Source organism: Callorhinus ursinus, unplaced genomic scaffold (assembly GCF_003265705.2).
Source record: "Callorhinus ursinus isolate GAN/ISIS: 27379988/994484 unplaced genomic scaffold, GSC_fseal_2.0 scaffold9, whole genome shotgun sequence".
In the NCBI taxonomy this organism is placed as follows: Eukaryota; Metazoa; Chordata; class Mammalia; order Carnivora; family Otariidae; genus Callorhinus; species Callorhinus ursinus.
In genome coordinates this window covers 64743926-64758304 of record NW_027397071.1, presented here as the reverse complement: position 1 = coordinate 64758304, position 14379 = coordinate 64743926, and the positions used below count along the sequence as shown (strand labels likewise).

General features: G+C 38.5%; 1 protein-coding gene across 14 annotated transcripts in view; it reads right to left on the bottom strand.

Moving 5' to 3' along the window:
* Positions 1–2029: 2029 nt before the first annotated feature.
* STIL (STIL centriolar assembly protein) overlaps positions 2030–14379 on the bottom strand; it is a 75591-nt gene continuing 63241 nt past the window's right edge. For all 14 annotated transcript variants that reach the window (XM_073896798.1, XM_073896804.1, XM_073896793.1 and 11 more), the window contains one exon: positions 2030–3460. In XM_073896798.1, coding sequence (XP_073752899.1) covers positions 2674–3460 — 787 coding nt within the window. In that variant the 3' untranslated portion in view covers positions 2030–2673. The remainder of the gene's footprint in view (positions 3461–14379) is intronic.

The window sequence follows — 14379 nt, the reverse complement described above, 5'->3', positions numbered from 1 at the left end:
GCACAAGGGGATGGAGAGAGAACCTCAAGCAGACTCCATGTGCAGTGCGAAGCCCCACACAGGGCTCGATTTCACCACCCGAAGATCACGATCTGAGCTGAAATTGAGTCAGATGCTCAACCGACTGAGCCACCCCGGTGCCCCCACAGTAAAACATTCTTAGAAAACTTACCAGAGGAGGCTTCAGTGATGGTCCCTCTTCTCTAGACATGCATTTATTTATTTATTTTTAAAGATCTTATTTGTTTGAGAGAGAGAATGAGATAGAGAGCATGAGAGGGTGGAGGTTCAGGGGGAGAAGCAGACTCCCCGCTGAGCGGGGAGCCCAATGCGGGACTCGATCCTGGGACTCCAGGATCATGACCTGAGCCGAAGGCAGTCTCAACCAACTGAGCCACCCAGGCGCCCTAGACATGCATTTAGTAGAAAGAGCCATTTTGTGGAATTACTCTGCAGTCTAAATTCAGTCTCCAAAACTGCTTAAGTGTCTTATCATTGGCCTTAAATTAGATGTGGTAACAGAAGGGATGGAATTAGATTTTGCCTAAAAAGCTTCAGGTTGTTTTTATTGTTGAGAGCTTCTTGTTTGGTGTGAAAATGACAGGGTTCCCAGCGATAACGGTATAGTTAATGAGGCTGTCCGTTAATTCACTAGCATTCTCTCAGGTTTTTCAAACACGTGCAATAGAAATTGTGCCCACACTGGCTTCTTGGGTGAGGTATTGAGGGCTAAGGTTAAATACAGCACACTTGAAGTGGCGTTGACAATCTAGTGAGGCCTTCAAGTGGGTTTTTATGCTATTTATTAAAATAAAGTGCCAAATGATGCCTAAGGAGACAGAGGGAGACACAGACTCATAGTCATTGCCATCTCCGTGTCTTACTTTTCACTGGAAAGAGCAACGCTGCAGGGCAACAGGCAGCGACTGTCCCGGCTCCAGTGGCACCAGCAGAGAGCCGCCAGGTCACTATACTCTGGCTTACAAACTGTGAACTGTTCTATCAGATTATCACCTCAGAAGGCCCAGATGAGTTGGAAAGTATTGAGATCCAAAGTCCTCTTCCTTCCAGCTTACATATCAAATTGGATATAAGGCACTGATAGCTTAAGTTAACTTCAGCAGAAGAGCTTTCTCTCTCGAGTGAGGACTTTTTCCAATTATATTTAGAAATAAAATTTTAAAACTTAATTTTTAAGGTGGGGGAAAAAGGGAAGCAACAATAACATCTTGGATGGATCTCAAGGACATTATACTTAGTGAAAACCAACTTCAGAAAGTTACACACCGTGGGCAGGCGCCTGGGTGGCTCAGTTGGCTGGGCGACTGCCTTCGGCTCGGGTCATGATCCTGGAGTCCTGGGATCAAGTCCCGCATCGGGCTCCCTGCTTGGCGGGGAGTCTGCTTCTCCCTCTGACCCTCCCCCCTCTCGTGTGCTCTCTCAAATAAATAAATAAAATCTTAAAAAAAAAAAAAAAAGTTACACACCGTGATGCCATTTATATTAACATCCTCAAAATGACAACATTCTAGTGATGGAGAACAGACCACTGGTTGTCAGGGATTAGGGCTGGGGGCGGGGGTGCGGATTGTATTTTAAAAGGACAGCCCTAGGGAGGTTCTTTGTGGTGATGGAACAGTTCTGTATGCTGACTGTGGTGGAGGTTATACAAATCTATAAGTGACAAAATTTCATAGAGTTACACACCAAAAAGTAAATAAATGAGTGGATGTAGAAACTTGTGAAACCTGAAAGGTCTGTGGTTCAGTTACTAATATTGTACCCAACATCAATTTCTTGGTTTTGATCATTTGCTATGGTTATGTAAACTACTATAATTGGGGATCGCTGGGTAAAGGGTATACCTGAACTGTGTTATTATTTTTGTAACTTTCTGGGAGTCAAAAAAGCTTTTTCAAAACAAGGAGAGAAGGATATGCTATAGAGGAAAACAGTAAATCTAGCAATTTTATTAAGTTTTATTAAAAAATATGAAAACACTTGAAATACTCAAAGTTTATAAAACACATTTATACTCAATCATTTTATTTTGTGATAGCTAGTGCTGTAAGCTAAAAATGTTACATTAACATCAACCCACCAGACTGCAAAAGCTTTACTTCCACAGAATTTAACCAATATGCATCTTAATTAAGAGAACATCTATACTCATTATATAAAAGATCTTAAAGTTATTTTTAAAAATAAAACTTTCCCCTTAAATTCAGTAAGGGTTGATTTAGCTAATTTAGTCAGGGTCATGATAAGTTTATTTTACGTTATTTCAGGTGATGATAGATGCAGAGATGCAACATGCTAGGAAAATGGAGTTACTTTTCACAATTTACAGCATAAAAGAGCAGTTCAGATTCAGAGTTGGATAGTACTGGTTTACCTAAATTTGTCAAAATAACTGATCTCAGGATTTGTTTAAAAAAGATTGCAGGGATGCTGAACAAGCTCTACTTGAACAGAGCACTTCACCCTCCTCTACAAGTGCACCATCTCACAGACCATCAGGTCAACTGCTCAGCTCTTCATAATCAGCAGCTACCAAAAACAGACTGGCCCCTAGAATGCTTAGGCATCCCCAAACTACCAAAGGCTCTGGCTTCCCTAAGTCTCTTCAAGAGACACCCCATCCTCATAACAGGAGGGAGGTGAGTTTAAGGTTTAAAATAATTTTGGCAACTGTCTGAGCTGCTTTACATCTAAGAAGGTGCCTACTGAATTCATACTACTCATCTGCTTTAAAGTTTCAGGTTTCAAACTTTCGGGAAGAATTTGAGTGTCCTTTTCATTTTCTTTCTCAGGATGTTGGGTAAACTCTGCTTTTCCGGTTCGGAGGTTCATTGCAGGACTTGGCTTAAGGTTTTTTAATAAGAAAGCTGGGTTTTCATTCAATTGCTGGGTTGCTTTTGGCTGAACAACTTCATTTGTAATATTTCTCAATACTGGTGTATCTGCGTGGGTGCTCACGGATTCATAGTTATAACGATTAATTATTTCACAGGCATTCCTAGAAGGTTCTTTTTGACAGTCAAGTTGTTCAGGTATGGATGTAAGATTTTGATTCAATAAATGTTCACTCTTGCTATCTGTATTGTTTGGAGGCTCCTCTTCATCTTCACTGTTATCACTGCTTTGTATGAGTCCGTATCTCTTCATATATTTTTTGGTTGCAAATGACATGTTGTTTGGTGAAATTAAACTCAGCCCCACTGTGCTTCTGTCTGTATTAATATGGAGAAGGCTAAAAGATGAGTCGCAGTTATTTTGGTTTGATCGAGTGAGAGATAGTTGTGACAGCTGACTTTCATTTAAATATTTCAGAGCTATAGCATTTGCCTCCATGCTCAAATCCACACCGCTGGGGCTTAAGCCACTCATGCCAACATTAGCAAATGACATGTAGTTTAATCCAGAAATCACTGCTTCAGGGCTGATGCATGCCAACACACTGAAAGACACAAAGGAGTAAGCCATCATTTATCTTATTTTGAGCACCAAAATCATGTTATTCCAAATGTATTCCACTCCATGAAAGTAACAAAAGGTCTTCACTTTAAGCTTCATGGTGCTTTTTTTTTTTTTTTTTTAATTATTTATTTGACAGAGAGAGACACAGCGAGAGAGGGAACACAAGCAGGGGGAGTGGGAGAGGGAGAAGCAGGCCTCCCGCCGAGCAGGGAGCCCGATGCGGGGCTCGATCCCAGGACCCTGGGATCATGAGCTGAGCCGAAGGCAGCCGCTTAACGACTGAGCCACCCAGCCGCCCCTTCATGGTGCTTTTTTAGGTGAGTGCTCAAACATCTAAGACTTAATGATCCAGATACATTCAAGAGATAAATATGATAAATCAGAAGGTAATCCATGATTCAAAGACTGAAAGTGGAACACAAACTAGTTTTCCTAAATTTATACATCAATCATGGTTTTAAGAACAAATACAGCACCCCAAAATATAAAAGCCATTCAATTTTGGTAATAAAACAAAAATAAAATCAAACAGAAAAAACAGCTGATGATATAACATTTACAAGCTTTGGTGAGTAGCTCAGAATATTAAATTGTTCACAGTTGAAGAGATTCCATTTGTAATGAGTGAAAGACATCAACCAGTCTCTGGATATGGACTAATGTATCTCTGTATACACTAATTTTCTTTCATTAGATATAATCTTCAATCCACTTTTGATTGGTGTTATCTCATTAACTAATTGACTTGCCTTTTTCCTTAATACCATAAATACAATAATAGCTGCTAATTTTTATTGATGCCTTATTATATCCCAGGCACTCTGCTAAATATTCAGTATCTCATTTAATCCTCACAGAAGACATCTCGGAGATGTCTTCCCTTTCAAATATTCTGACCTCATTCTCCACTCTCCAACACTTCACATTTGTGTCATTTATTGCAGTTCATATATTTAACTCACATTTTTTATTTATCAACTAACTCCTTCATGAAACCCCATGAGGGCAGGGATTTTTAACATATCCCCCCCCCCACCCCCTGTTCAATATCCTTGGTGGCTGGAAACAGTCCTGGTACATAGTAGGCACTCATTAAATATTTACTAAAGGAATAAAAGAAGTAAGTACTATTATCTTGATTTTACTGTTGAAAAAACTAAGGAAGAGAGATTTTTAACTGCTTTCCCTAACCTGAACAGCTAGGAACTGAAAAGCTGAGACCAGGTCTGCCCTCTTCTCTAGGGCTCTACAACCACTGTTTCACTATACTATATTCAACAATTTGTATTTTGCCATCAGTTTTTCTGTTCCCTAAACTTAGAATCCTTTGTGTACTATTTGTTGTGGTAAACATTATATTCTGGTCAAAAACATTGACAGGACTTTCCATATCACCCGATATGGAGCTGTTCTATATATGCCAGCCACTCCTGCATCCCTACCACCATAAAACCCAAATAACGACCAGGTATTTTCATTCTGAGAAGCACCTGAAATTTTGAAGAAACTATTTCCAACCACTAATGTTCCTGAAACCAGTGATGTCATCACCAACAATGGAACAGTGTGCTCAATAATGTTGCTCTTTAAAACCACCCTGTAATCTTTCCTTAATGTTCTTGGTACTTTCTGCTTTGGAGACCATCTTAATATGATGGAAGAGATATCAATTTATCTAGACATTCTTCTTTTTTTTTTTTAACGATTTTATTTGAAAGTGAGCGAGTGAGAGAGCACAAGCAGGGAGGGCAGCAGAGGGAGAGGGAGAAGCAGGGGAGGCCGATGCAGGGGGCTCGATTCCAGGACTCTGAGATCATGACCTGAGCTGAAGGCAGACGCTTAACCAACTGAGCCACCAAGCACCCCTAGACATTATTCTTTTATGAAATGTTCATAGTGACATTATCTTCTGAATATAAAATCTTTTTCTACTTTGCCTATTTCTTCAAAATTATAAGCAATTTGCATAGTAAATCAGGATACCTATACATGTTAAAATATATATATGTATAATATCTCTAGAGATAATATTAATGTAAATAATGTGGATAGACAAAAAAAACTTCTAGTTCAAACTTAAATATTTAGAAAAAGGTCTAATTTGAATTAGATTTTCTTTTATAGAATAGCTAAAGAATCTATATAAATCCATAAACCAGTCAATATCAGTTTAGAAGGTTCTTCAAGTTTCATTGTTTGTTTGTTTGTTTGTTTTTTAGATATTATTTATTTGACAGAGAGAGACACAGTGAGAGAGGGAACACAAGCAGAGGCAGAGGGAGAGGGAGAAGCAGGCTTCCCGCCAAGCAGGGAGCCCGATGCGGGGCTCGATCCCAGGACCCTGGGATCATGACCTGAGCCGAAGCCAGACGCTTAACGACTGAGCCACCCAGGCGCCCCTCTTCAAGTTTCATTGTATAACACAGCTCGCTAGTTTCAATATGGGGTTAGGGAAAACAACATGACTTTGAAAACAAAACAAATCAATAATATTCAGAATCAATGCATATAAACACTGGGGTAATTAAAGATGAGAAGCAAAAGGAGGCCATTCCACTAATCAAATCCTAACACCCTTGAGCACAAATATACTATGGGAGAATCTCATTATATGGGCAGTCACAAAAGGATGATGAGAATCCATTTATGTTTGTATATGAGAGTCACAGGCTGACAATCAAGGGAAGCTCAAAGATCATTCCAACTTAAAGATGAAAACCAACCTTAACTTTACTGTCCTGTTTGAATCTCAATTAGTCACCTCCTACTTATCCTACATAGGGTTTTCAACTAATAAGTAGAAAGGAAGAAAGCAACTAAACAGACTGCTTAAGATCTGTTTTGAATTTGAAAGGAATTGAAAATATGCCTATAGAGGCTGTTGCCAGACACTAAAACCACAATCTCCATCTTCCCTACAATTTCTAGGGTTGTCTAGGACCTTCTTTCATTGCTCTGCTGCCGAATCTCTGCAGTATTCTGGAACAGGAAAGCAGAAAGGAAATCTCTGGGGCACCTGGGTGGCTCAGGTGAAGTGTGTGCCTTCAGCTCAGGTCATGATACCAGGGTCCTGGATCAAGCCCTGCATTGGGCTCCTTCCTCAGTGGGGAGTCTACTTTTCCCTCTCCTCCCCACCCCCCCACTGCTCGTATACACTTGCTCTTTCAAGTAAATAAAATCTTAAAACAAAAAAAAAAGAAAGAAGAAAGAAAAAGAAAAGAAAGAGAAAAAGAAAGAAAGAAAGAAAGAAAAGAAAGAAAGAAAGAAAGGAAAGAAAAGAAAAGAAAAGGAAAGAAAGGGAGAGAGAGAGGGAGAGAGAGAGGGAGAGAGAGAGGGAGAGAGAGAGGGAGAGAGGGAGAGAGAAAGAAAGAAAGAAAGAAAGAAAGAAAAAGAAAGAAAGAAAGAAAGAAAGAAAGAAAGAAAGAAAGAAAGAAAGAAAGAAAGAAAGAAAGAAAGAAAGAAAGAAAGAAAAAGAAAGAAAGAAAAGAAAGAAAAGAAAGAAAAGAAAGAAAGAAAGAAAGGAAATCTTCCTTCCCTTGTCTCAGCTACTTATCTGGTGGGAGGACCTGCTCCTGAAGTCCAGAACTGGAACATGAAGTAAGTTTTCAAATAGGTACAATGACAAAGAATAGGTGGTATAGAGAACTAGGGGGAACAGTGTGGACTGTAAGAATTGTACAGTACTTTCTTGGAATACTAAACTAATTTCTAACACTATTTCTATAGGACAATGTACCTTAAATTCTAAACAACTGCCTTATGAACTTTAAGCATACCAGTTACATATCATACTCATATGTGTTAAAAGATAACAATACAAGACCATAAATAGTGACAATAAATACTACAAAGGTGCTAAAAAATAAAGCATTCACTGTAAGCTTCAGTGATGACCCAAATAGTTGGGATTTCACTAATTTAGCAAATGACTCATGGGAGGCCCACCAAATGTGGTAGAAGAAAAGAGGATTCAGAGATATATAAAGCTCACGATCTTGCTGGAAAGACCATCACAAGAACATGCTATAATCTACTAGGAACAAGGTCTTCTGACTAAAAACGTCAATATTCTGGGGAGGGGTCCAGGGAACCTTGACAAAGGAGGTATCATGTGCATTCAGTTTTGAAGGACAGATAAGAGGATCTGGCAGGCAGAAAGGTCAAAAAGAGTATTCCAGGTAAAAGTAACAGCAAAGAACCTTGCAAATACCAATGCTGCATAAGCTGGAAGTTGGTAGAGAGTGATAGATTATACTGAGTTTAAGACAAACTGTGAAAGAATGTGAATTAATTAGGTATTTAGATGGTCTTATGTTTGGAGTATTCTCCTAGCCTAAAATTAATGACAGACAAAATCTGACTTCTATGTGTTAGAAACAGTTTCAGTGTAGTTTCATTTTTATTTTTTATTTATTTATTTATTTATTTATTTTATTTTTATTTATTTATTTTTTAAAGATTTTATTTATTTATTTGAGAGACAGAGAGAATGAGAGAGAAAGCACATGAGATGGGGGGAGGGTCAGAGGGAGAAGCAGACTCCCTGCTGAGCAGGGAGCCCGATGCGGGACTCGATCCAGCGACTCCAGGATCATGACCTGAGCCGAAGGCAGTCGCTTAACCAACTGAGCCACCCAGGCGCCCTGTAGTTTCATTTTTAAACCTTTCTTTTTAAAAAGTTTATTGACTGATTGATTGATTGATTGGGGAGTCTGAGGGAGAGTCTCAGGCAGACTCCACACTGAAATGGTGCCAAATGGAGAACTTGATCTCATGACCCCGAAATCACAACCTGAGCTGAAACAAAGAGTCAGACGGTTACCCAACTGTGCCACCAGGTGCCCCAGTTTCATTTTTAATAATATGTAGAACCCATTAATAATCAATAAAACATAAATTAAGAATAGCTTAAGATATTTTTGGTCTAAATTAGCACACATCTTTTAAAAGGGCAATTTTTGGCACTTGGGTGGTGCAGTTGGGCGTCTGGTTCTTGGTTTTGGTTCAGGTCATGATCTCAGGGTCATGAGATCGAGTCCTGCATCAGGCTCCACACTCAGCACAGAGTCTGCTTGTTTTTCTCCCTCCCCTTCGCCCCCCCTAAAATCTTAAAAAGGGCAATTTTAATATGGGGTAATTATAATACAGTACGAAAATACTGCTGTTAGCTACCTCTCCTACGTGCTTCTACAACGAACTGTATCTGTCCTTTTCAAAGGAGGCAACAGATTATATTATAGTTGACTATCTGTGTGTCTTCTCCACTACACTATGAGCTCTGTGAGGGCAAAGATGTCTTCAACAGGTTTTCTTGTATGCCATTATGTCTCTCAGAGCTGGCTCAAAACAGAAGTTCAATATGTATTTATTAAAGTGAAATGAGTGAAAGTACTGGTGAAATAGTAAGACATATAGCTGGTAAGACTGCAAAACCTTACTCTTTCAAAAAGCAATGTAGCAACAGCTTTAACATTTTCCTACCTTTTTGACTTAGCCTTCCCATTTCTGAGTCTCTAAAGAAATAATCCTAAAACTAAAAAAATGCAATCTTTGCAAAAAGATGTTCATCATAGCAACATTTAAAATAGTAAGAAATTGGGGCACCTGACTGGCTCAGCCAGTTAAGCATCTGACTCTTGATCTCAGTGCAGGTGTAGTTCAAGCTAGGCATGGAGCCCACTTAAAAAAAAAAAAGTAAGAAACTGGGGTGCCTGGCTGGCTCAGACAGTAGAGCACGTGACTCTTGATCTCAGGGTTGTAAGTTCAAGCTCCACGTTGGGTGTCAAGATTACTTAAAAATGAAAATCTTTAAAAAATAAAAATAAAAAAGTAATTTAAGAAATTGAAACTAACTTCACAAGTTCTTTTCAGTTCTGACAAGAGGAGAAGGGTAAGGTAAACAAATGCTATGTCCCACTTAATGGATTATTATATCCCTATTAAATATGATGCTTAGACAGGGTTACAACAACTTGGAAACATTATTTCCTAATGTAAAGCTAAAAAAAATTTTGGGTTTTTTTTTTGGTAGACACAGCATGGTCAAAACATGTACCACCATGTTTATTAATTAGATAAGCAGTAAGCAATAGAGCAAAACAGTAACAAAACAAAACAACTTTGGAGTTTGGAGTTAGAGAAGAGTAGGTTTAAAATCATAGCTATGGGGCCTTGAGCAAATTGATACTTAATTTCCTTATCTATAAAACAGGAGTAATAGTGACCACTTTCTGCAAGGTAGGAGGTGCAGAAGTGAATCCGAGGTGATATATGGGAGGATAAACCGTAGAGGGGAGGGGGCTTCTGTCAGCCGGCTACCGGCAGGTGATAGGACACTAAATCAGAACTTTCAGAAGTCTGCTCCGGTGAGGGACATCGGGGCCTGAAAAGTGCTCAGGTGGGTAAACAGGGCGGAATCCTAGGTGGGACAGCATGGTCTCAGGATGACACTGGCTGGGCTCAAAATAAGCATAGAAGACACTACACAATCCCTTTCTAGAAAAATAAAAGAACTAAAAATCTAATCAAGTCGAAATTAAAAAGGCTATTAATGAGATGCAATAAAAAATGGAGGCTCTAACTGCTAGGATAAATGAGGAAGAAGAGAATTAGTGATATAGAAGACAAAATGACAGAGAATAAAGAAGCTGAGAAAAAGAGAGATAAACAAATACCGGATCATGAGGGGAGAATTCAAGAGATAAGTGATACCATAAAGCAAAACAATATTATAACAATTGGAATCCCAAAAGAAGAGGAAAGAGAGAGAGGGGCAGAAGATATATTGGAGCAAATTATAGCTGAGAACTTCCCTAATCTGGGGAAGGAAACAGGCATTCAAGTTCAGGAGGCACAGAGAACACCCTCAAATCAATAAAAAGAGTCAACACCTTGACATAATAGTGAAACTTGCAAATCTCAGAGACAAAGAGAAAATCCTGAAAGCAGCTCAGGACAAGAGGTCTGTAACCCACAAGGGTAGAAACATTAGACTGGCAGTAGGCCTATCCACGGAGACCTGCCAGGCCAGAAAGGAGTGACATGATATATTCAGGGTGCTAAATGAGAAAATATGCAGCCAAGAATACTTTATCCAGTAAGGATGTCATTCAAAATAGGAGGAGAGATAAAAAGCCTCCAGGACAAACAGAAACTAAAAGGATTTGTGATCACTAAACCAGCCTTGCAAGAAATATTAAAGGGGATCCTTTAAGCGAAGAGACAGGCCAAAAGTAACACAGACCAGAAAGGAATAGAGACAATATACAGAAACAGTGACTTTACAGGTAATACAATGGCACTAAATTCCCAACCTTTGACAGTTACTCTGAATATAAATGGGCTAATTGCCCCAATCAAAAGACACAGGGTACTGGATTAGATAAAAGAGCAAGACCCATCGATATGCTGTCTGTCAGCAAGAGACTCATTTTAGACCCAAAGACACCTCCAGATTTAAAGTAGGGGGTGGAAAACCATTTATCATGCTAATGATATCAAAAGAAAGCTGGGGTAGCAATCCTTATATCAGACAAATTAGATCTTAAACCAAAGACTGTAGTAAGAGATGAGGAAGGACACTATATCATAAAGGGTCTATCCAACAGGAAGATCTAACAATTGTAAATATTTATGCCCCTAACATGGGAGCAGCCAATTATATAAACCAATTAACAAAATTAAAGAAACACACTGATAATAATACAATAAGAAATAGTAGGGGACTTTAACACACCATTCACAGCAATGGACAGATCATCTAAGCAGAATATCAACAAGGAAACAAGGGTTTTGAATGACACACTGGACCAGATGGCCTTCACAGATATGCTCAGAGTATATTCCATCCTAAAGCAACAGAATACACATTCTTCTCGAGTGCACATGGACCATTCTGCAGAACAGATGATATACTGGGTCACATCAGGTCTCAACTGGTACCAAAAGATCGGGATCATTCCCTGCATATTTTCACACCACAGTGCTGGAACTCAATCACAAGAGGAAATTTGGAAAGAACTCAAATACATGGAGGTTAAAGAGCATCCTACTAAAGAACAGGTCAACAAGGAAATTGAAGATTTTTTTTTTTAAAGTCATGGAAACAAATGAAAATACAACTGTTCAAAACCTTTGGGATGCAGCAAAGGTGGTCCTAGGAGGGAAGTATGTAACAATACAAACTTTTCTCAAGAAATAAGAAAGATCTCAAAAACACAACCTAACCTTACACCTAAAGGAGCTGGAGAAAGAACAGCAAATAAAGCCTAAACCCAGTGGGAGAAGAGAACTAATAAAGATTAGAGCAGAAATCAATGAATAGAAACCAAAAGAACAGTAGAACAGATCAAGGAAACTAGGAGCTGGTTCTTTCAAAGAATTAATAAGATCGACAAACACCTGGCCAGACTTAATTAAAAAGAAAAGAGAAAGGACCAAAATAAATAAAATCATGAATGAAAGGGGCAAAATCACAACCAACACCAAAGAAATACAATTATAAGAACATATGATGAGCAGCTATTATGCCAACAAATTAGGCAATCTGGAAGAAATGGATGCATTCCTAGAGATGTATAAACTCCCAAAACTGAAACAGGAAGAAATAGAAAACCTGAACAGACCCATAATCAGCAAGGAAACTGAAGCAGCAATCAAAAATCTGCCAACAAATAAGAGCCCAGGGCTGGATGGCTTCCCAGGGGAATTCTGCCAAGCATTTAAAGAAGAATTAATACTTATTCTTCTGAAGCTGTTTCAAAAAGTAGAAATGAAAGGAAAACTTTCAAACTCTTTCTATGAGGCCAGCATTACCTTGATCCCAAAACCAAAGACCTTACCAAAAAGGAGTATGACAGACCAATATCCCTGATGAACATGGATGCAAAAATTCTTACCAAAATACTAGCCAATAGGATCCAACAGTACATTAAAAGGATTATTCACAACCAAGTGGGATTTACTCCTGGGTTGCAAGGGTGGTTCAACATCCGCAAATCAATCAATGTGATACAATACATAAATAAAAGGACAAGAACCCTATGATCCTTCCAACAGATGCAGAAAAAGCATTTGACAAAGTACAGCATCCTTTCCTGATTAAAACTCTTCATAGTGTAGGGATAGAGGGAACATACCTCAGTATCATAAAAGCCATCTATGAAAAGTCCACAGTGCATATCATTCTCAATAGGGCAAAACAGAGTTTTCCCCCTAAGATCAGGAAATGGCAGGGATGTCCACTATCACCATTGCTATTCAACATAGTACTAGAAGTCCTAGCTTCAGCAATCAGACAACAAAAAGAAACAAAAGGCATCTGAATCAGCAAAGAAGTCAAACTCTCACTCTTTGCAGATGACATGATACTCTATGTGGAAAATCCAAAACTCCACCCCTAGAACTCATTCAGGAATTCAGCAAAGTGGCAGGATATAAAATCAATGCACAGAAATCAGTTGCATTTCTATACACCAATGGTGAGAGAGAAGAAAGAGAAATTAAGGAGTCGATTCCATTTACAATTGCCCAAAACCGAAGATACCTAGGAATAAACCTAACCAAAGAGACAAAGGATCTGTACTAGAACACTCAGGAAAGAAACTGAGGAAGACAAAATGAAATGGGAAAACGTTCCATGTTCATGGATTAGAAGAACAAATATCATTAAAATGTCTATGCTACCTAGAGCAATCTACACATTCAATGCAATCCCTATCAAAATACCATCAACTTTTTTCATAGAGCTGGAACAAATAATCCTAAAATCTGTAAGGAATCACAACAGACCCCGAACAGCCAAAGCAATTCTGAAAAAGAAAGCCAAAACCGGTGGTATCACAATTCTGGACTGGAGGCATCACGATTCCGGATTTCAAGCTCTATTACAAAGCTGTCATCATCAAGACAGTATGGTACTGGCACAAAAAAGAGACACACAGATCAATGGAATAGAATAGAGAACCCAGAAATGGACCCACAACTATATGGTCAACTAATCCTTGAAAAAGTAATAAAGACTATCCGATGGAAAAGACAGTCTCTTCAACAAATGGTGTTGGGAAAACTGGATCGCAACATGCAGAAGAATGAAACTGGACCACTTTCTTACACCATACACAAAAAGAAATTCAAAATGGATGAAAAACCTACATGTGAGACAGGAATCCATCAAAATCCTAGAGGAGAACACAGGCAGCAACCTCTTTGACCTTGGCCACAGTAACTTCTTGCTAGACCCATCTCCAAAGTCAAGGGAAACAAAGGCAAAAATGAACTACTGGGACCTCATCAAGATAAAAAGCTTTTGCATAGCAAAGAAAAAAGTTAACCATCTGACTCTGGCTCAGGTCATGATCCCAGAGTCCTGGGATCAAGCCCCGCACTGGGCTCCCTGCTCACAGGGGAGTCTACTTCTCCCTCTGCCCCTTCCCCTGCTCATGCTCTCTCTCTCTCTAATAAATAAAAATAAAATCTAAAAACAAAATAATTTTAGATAAAGAATAAAAGGAAAAACAAAAGTAAAGCTTTAATAATAAATGAGTTTGGTATGGATACAGTTTTTTCCTATATTTTACAAAGTAAGTTTATATTACCTTGACAATGAAAACAAAACAAATAGCAAACTCTATTTCCAAAGCTCTACAATATTTTATACAACTTATACCGTATAATATGACTTAAAAAAATTTTTTTCATATGAAGATATAGCTATGTTACTGTTAGGTTTTTGCCAGCCTACCCCTCTATGGAAATACTTAATTTAATATATTGCTTTGAACTGAAAACAATTTTTTTTCATATTGGCTTTCACTTCCTTGAGAAAATTATCTTATACGAAGTTAAAATCCTATCTATGAACGTATATCCATGAGTTTTTCAATTTTAAAAATGGATAAA